Source organism: Euleptes europaea, chromosome 6, assembly GCF_029931775.1.
Source record: "Euleptes europaea isolate rEulEur1 chromosome 6, rEulEur1.hap1, whole genome shotgun sequence".
Classification (NCBI taxonomy): Eukaryota; Metazoa; Chordata; class Lepidosauria; order Squamata; family Sphaerodactylidae; genus Euleptes; species Euleptes europaea.
In genome coordinates this window covers 58,655,762-58,662,560 of record NC_079317.1, presented here as the reverse complement: position 1 = coordinate 58,662,560, position 6,799 = coordinate 58,655,762, and the positions used below count along the sequence as shown (strand labels likewise).

The 6,799-nt window shown below is 40.9% G+C and overlaps 1 protein-coding gene across 1 annotated transcript in view; it reads left to right on the top strand.

The window, feature by feature from the left end:
• Window positions 1-5,711: 5,711 nt before the first annotated feature.
• FUT8 (fucosyltransferase 8) overlaps window positions 5,712-6,799 on the top strand; it is an 80,220-nt gene continuing 79,132 nt past the window's right edge. Inside the window, exon 1 of the mRNA XM_056851287.1 lies at window positions 5,712-6,113. Coding sequence (XP_056707265.1) covers window positions 5,911-6,113 — 203 coding nt within the window. The 5' untranslated portion in view covers window positions 5,712-5,910. The remainder of the gene's footprint in view (window positions 6,114-6,799) is intronic.

Below are 6,799 nucleotides of genomic sequence, written 5' to 3'. Positions count from 1 at the left end.
GTTACACCGATTTTTTTAAAAGGGTTTAGAGGGGAACCAGGAAATTACAGGCCAGTCAGCCTAATGGCTGTCCCAGGCTAATTTAGCAGGAACTGCAATCAAAGATAGAATTATTAGGTACATAGAGGAACAAAGCCTGCTGAGAGGAAATCAGCATGGCTTCTGCAAAGGGAAATCCTGCCTCACCAGCCTTTTGGAGTTCTTTGAGAAAGTGAATAAGCATGTAGACAACAGTGACCCGGGATCCATTATATACTTGGACTTTCAAAAAGGCTTTTGACAAGGTCCCTCACCAAAGTAGGAAATAAAAGAGTAGGAATAAATGGACTGTTTTCTCAATGGAGGGAAGTAAAACAGTGTGGTCCCACAAGGATCTGTATTGGGGATGGTACTATTTAACTTGTTCATAAACCATGTGGAACTAGAGGTGACAAGTGTAGTGGCAAAGTTTGCAAATAACACAAAATTATTCAGGATAGTGAAAACCATGGATGACTCTGAAAATAATTCAGGATGGTGAAAAGCAAGGATGACTCCAGGAGGATCTCCACAGATTGGGTGAGTGGGCAACAATGTGGCATTGTTCTTAGGCAATGACAACAATGTGGCATTGTTCTTAGGCAATGACAAAAGAATGCAATATGCAACTTAAAACATCTGTTTCTGGTGTCATGAAACATTGGTTGACATTGAATGTTGTCCTGCTTGCAGCTCTGAACTTCTGTTAAGAGCTGCAACGATTAGGGAAGCTGGACTGCTGGCTATGGTGTAGTACTACAGTTTCCGAAAGCTGAGAGGTTAGGATGAAAAAGATTTTGCAGAGGAGCTGTCCAGGCAGAACAAGATCTAGTTTCAGGGAAATGTTTTACTGACAAAGGACTGGATACATCTGAAGCATCCTAATAGTATTTGCTTCCTCTACTTGTGAGCCTTGTTTATGCAAATGCTCAAAGCTCATCTCCCTCCTGAGTTGACTTACATTATGGGATGCTATAAGTCTTCGGAGGCAAACAGGTCTAGTTTGGAAGCCCAGCTCCCTAGATACAGTCTCCTCCTGGGTTGTGTGCTTGGGGGTTCCCTCTGGTCCCAATACCCGTTAGTCTTGAGATGGGGAAAGGGCTGCAAGGAGTCACCTCCTGTGAGATTGTGTCTGATTCTAGCACTGGAGACAGTATGGTATAGTGGTTAGAATGTTGGACTAGGTAGGATCTAGGTGACCCAGGCTTGAATCACCAGTCGACCTGGAAGCTTGCTGGGTGACTTTGGGATAATCTCAGCCCAACCTCCTTTGCAGAGTTGTAAGGATAAAATTGAGAACAGCAGAACAATATAAACTGCTTTGAGTGCCCATTAGGGAGAAAGGCAGGGTGTAAATATGTAAAATGGATCAGAGCAGTTCCTAACAGATGAACTGTCAGAAGTAGACTATGATATATTTGGTGCATATTTTTCATTTACAATTTTGGGCAATGTACTGCAGACGGGCAGAGCCGGCATTCCCTTCCTCCCATCCTCCCCACCAGCCAGCCACTTAGTCGGCTTCCAGAGCCAACTATGGCCATGGGGATATGGTTGCGCCAAATGGGGAGGCTGTCTGGAGGCTTCAGTGCAGCCCTATGGCTGTGCCACACTTTTTGCTGGTGTAAATTTTTGTAATTTTCCTGGGCTGCAACTGCTCCAGGAACCAACTAATGTTGGGCTCACCACTGGGAATGTCCCCTTTTGAGCCAGCACAGGCCCCTGTGCTGAAGATGCACTGGGGCTCCTGCACTGCACTGCAGTGCCGTGGTCACACCCCTATACCAGCATATCGGGCTCAGCACTGGCATGCCCCATACACCAGTGTAAGTGCCATTTATGCCGATGCAGGGGTCACGCCACCTCCTCAGCCACCCCCCCCCCCGGTGGATTGCTAATAACCTTCACACAGAACTTATTTTCTTCATTTTTCACTTAGGCCAATAACTTCCACAAAGATTAGTGTCTCAACTTGCCACCCAGGCTCATAACGTCCATACAGACTTATTTTCCTCACTTGCCACTTAGGCTCATAACCTCCACACAGATTACTCTCATACTGTATAGCACCCCACTCAAGCTCCTTCCTCCACGCATGCACTGCTCACCACAAACTCTTGCACAAAGCCTCTCTCTGGACAAAACCGTCAACTCTGCCCCCTAGGGTACTGCTGCCCTCCAATCTCACTTCACTCACTCATCCACCCCCCCTTCTTACTTTAGAGGCCACAGCAACATACACATAAAACTCCACATTAAAACCTAGAAATACACACAAAATATTTACATAGTGAAACATCACAATTTGTCTTGGCTGTGCTGGTTGTCCCTGGGTCCTGGCAATTATATGCCAGCATTCATTTCTTCCATCACTTCCTTCTTTAGAACAGTGACTTCATAGAATGCTATGATTATTCTACAAACACAGTGACTGGAGTTGCCACTTCATTGCAGTCTCTACATACTGCTGCCATCTGAGCTGTTCTTATGAGTTTTGATTCAGTAGCAGGGGTGGATTGATGTTTTGAGTATCATTCTGTAGATTTTGCTGGATTCTCCTAATTACATGTGGCGGAACACTCTGTATCTTCTGCATTGGCAGTTGCATCTCTATATGGCTTGATAGCAGCATACTTTAAGGAGCACCCACTCCCGTATCTACCCAACCACTCTGGTCCTCTTCCAAGGCCCTGCTTCGGGTGCCTCTGCATCTTAAGCTAGATGGGTGGCAACCCGAGAAAGGGCCTGTTCAGTCATGGTGCCAAAACATTGAAGCTTCCTCCCCAGGGACTTTTGTCTGTCTCCCTCTGTTGTCTTTCATCAGCGGTTGGAGACTTTTTAGTTTTGTTTGGAATATTCCCAATAACTATTGTTGGCCCTCCTCTCTGTTTATGTATCTTGTTTTGTTTTATTTAATTGTTTCAAACATATATGCATAAATGTATGCATGAATTTATATTGTCTGTATCTTAGGGACCCTGAGTTGAGTGGAAAGGCGGCATCAAAATGCTTTAAATAAATATATCCATCACTAGTTTGTTGCTGCTACCTAGTTCAGTATCAGGAAAATATTCTAGAGGCAGTGCTAGTATGTAAGTGTCTCCTGCATGAGGCATGAAGCCTGTCCACAAAAGCATGCAGAATTTTTTTCCTCCCAAGAATTCTGAATTTGTTCGTAATTATTTCTCCTCCTGAATACCCATCCCTCCCCCCTTACCTTGTGACTGCTACTCTTTTTTATTATGAAGAAGTGGTATTACATTCAACAACATTTTGTTGTTGGTTGAAAGCATAGCAGTTTTTGTTATAATTGTTCCACCCTTTTGGAAATATTGATGGAAGTAATCTGTTCTTCAGTGCTAGGTGTATGCATTGAGTCTGTAATGAATGCATTTGTACTGTTGTTAGAACAACCATGTATGTGATAAAGATGTCAGTACAAATTTGCTATACATTGCAGCATGCTGGCCCCAGGTGGCCCAACTTATTTGAACCAGGTTACTCTGGGCAGGTAACCAAGCAATAGTTGTTATACATCAGCAAGTGGAAGAAGTTCTCTGCATTTTGTGTCACTCTGCTTGTGCACTGCTCTACTGTGACGTGTTAAATAGGCTTTCTACAGGCAGGAAAATAAATTATACATGGCGAAGGACTTGTTCAAATTCAAGCCTGAGCATGTTTCGATTTGAATATTAAGACAGTGAACACATTTAAAGTTGCTAGTGAAATTGAGCAGGTACTAACTACCATTCCACCACTTGCCAAGTTAAATACTCACCTAATGGTGGACTGACTAACAAAATCTTAATTCAAAGAGGCATTAAACAAGTGTGTGTTTTAGCTCCCCTACTTTTTAATATTTTTCTTTCTGATCTAGTGCAGTCATTGGGTTCAGTTAATGGCCACCCATCTAAATTAGGGTCCCAGTCTTTACCTCTACTTCTTTATGCGGACGATACCATCATTCTTTCTTTCACCAAAGTAGGCCTCCAACGATATCTAGATGCTTTTAATAATTATTGCCATTCAAATTTACTTTCTATTAACTCCTCCAAATCAAAAGTAGAGGTATTTTCCAAAAAATGGTCCTTATACAAATGGCATATTGGGAAGGATTCAATCAAACAAGTTAAAAGCTAAAAGTATTTGGGAATTACCTATTACTATAATCTCAATTGGTCTGTACATTGACATAATACTATTAAAGCCACCAGGATTTCCTTAAATCAACTCAAGCAGTTTTTCTACGCGAAGGGGAATCAGTGTGTTCCTGCAGTGATCAAAATCCTGAATTTGAAAATATTCCCCCAACTTCTGTTTGGTGTTCCCTTATGGCTTGGAACTTTTAATTAAGAAGTGGAGAACATCCAAGCCATATTTCTTAGACAAATATTGGGGATACCTAAATGTGTTTCATATTTTACAATTTGTCTTGAAACCGGGCCACCAAAGCCTGGATTTAAACAATAAGATATTGGTTCAAATTATATTTTCAAACTGAGCCAGGTTCCCTTTTATATCTTTTGAAAAGTGAACTTCATTATTTCTCATGGGACATAATGATTAGATCTAGACTCTGCCAAATCGGAATTGATTTAGATAATCTTGCTCTGGCCAATGAATCTTACATTTTCAAAAGAATCAAGCAATGTCTCCTTGATGTAGAATTGCAGAATTTTATCCCATCTCTGCCCCCCATCTGTTCTTCTGCGGCCCTAGGCCTGAATAATGGATCGGGTAAAATGGCTAGGTATCTAGATAACTTAGAGATACCTTCTCAACGGCGCGCTTTTCTATTAGCTAGGGTTAACACATTCCCATCTAGGATGCTCTTAGGCCGATACCTTCAGATCCCTAGACATGAACGCTTATGCACATGCGGTTTAAATTTGTTGGATACAATTGACCACATCCTTTTAGATTGCCCCTTCTATGTGACTCTGCGGGATAAACTGCTATTTACTTTGCTCCAGTACAAGAGATACAGGAGTAATGAAGTGAAATGCAAATTTCTCTTGAGTGATCATGATCCTAAAATTACGGCTACCGTGGCTGAATTTCTTACAGGAGTTCTTAAAGAACAAGAAAAGTTTTATTAACCCGACTTGTAACTTATATGTATTGCCCTTTGGAGGTATATTGTTGTTTTATCTCTGTCTTTTGGTATGGCAATAAAGGTTAATGAAATGAAATGAAATACCATTCATGATGTTTGTTGTCAAATATATTGCCCTGTGTGAGAGAGGAGAAATCCAAATTGTACCCATTTACTAATAATCTTCCTTTTCTAGGATACTATAAGCTGTAACAGGGTCTCATCTGACCAGTTCCCTCCCCTTCCCTTATGTTCAGCTGCCCTCAGTGTTCCATGCATCTTGGGGAGCAGCTTGTTGGGAACATTTTTGGGCCTTGACATTTACAAATATTTTTCTGCATATTTATCTGTGGGCTCATCTTGCTGCCTGATTGATGGGCATGAAACCTGAAAGTATGCTGTTTTAGAAGGGAATGTGCTGTATTCTTAACACAGTTGTGCAATTGATGTAGAAAGTTCCTGTGTGAATTGCTGAAAAGTTATAATGCTGTCAATGGACTTTCTAGCAGCCCAACAACTTTAGACATTTCTTAGTACATTGTTACTTTATAAATGATGCGGTTTAACTTTCATTTTATTTCTTTTCCACAGATATAAAAACAAAACATCTATGAAACTAGAACTTGGATTGCTGATTTGTAATTATCATTGTTTTTAAGATCTGCTGTTGGAGACATGCTGTGACAAATACAATGTGGTAGATCAGAAGTGCAGAAACCTTGGAATCTTTGTACCAAGGAGTTACAATGTTTGTTGTGTGAACAAAAACTATTCGGTAGCGGACTGAACATTTGAAAATGCGGCCATGGACTGGTTCCTGGCGTTGGATTATGCTCATCCTCTTTGCTTGGGGGACCTTGCTGTTTTACATAGGTGGACATTTGGTACGAGACAATGAGCACCCAGATCACTCTAGTCGAGAACTGTCAAAGATACTTGCAAAACTTGAACGGTTAAAACAGCAAAATGAAGATTTAAGACGGATGGCAGAATCTCTCAGGTAGGCTTCTATTTTTTAAAATATGGATGTTATGTTTCACATTCTCTGTATAAGTAACCTGAATTCATATTATTATAATCTCTTGCTGACTCCCATAAATTCCATATTTGGAGGTATGCGTAAATGCTGCCTGCCATCTGTTCTGAAATTGCCTGGTAGGGTTTTTTTTTTTTTTTTTGGCATATGCTTTTTCATAATAGAAATATAATGTTGCTATGTGTGCATTAATACTTGGTACTATCTTTGTGTAGATGTGTGTTGATGGCTTTGAGTGGAAGAAAACAGGTTTAATCCTACCAGTCAGGAACCCTAAATGCAGTGGATCCTATCAATCTTTGAAGCTACACATACAGACTTCCTCCAGAGTAAAACCTGTTTCCCATCAGAAGGAGGCACTGCATTTAAGCTTCCGGACTCACATTCTAGCTGTATCTGAAGAAGTGAGCTGTGACTTACGAAAGTTCATACTCTGCCAGAAATTTTATTAGTCCTTAAGGTGCTACTGGACTTTTGCTCTTTTCTACTGCTATAGGCAGACTAACATGGCTACCCATTGTGATCTATTTAAGTTTGATTAATCCTAAGAAACAGTTTAAAATCCACAGTCTGTTTTCTATTTCTTTATATCCCTTCATTTCACCTAAATAGAAGGGAAAGGAGAAGGAAATAGTGAGCTTTGGTAGTTC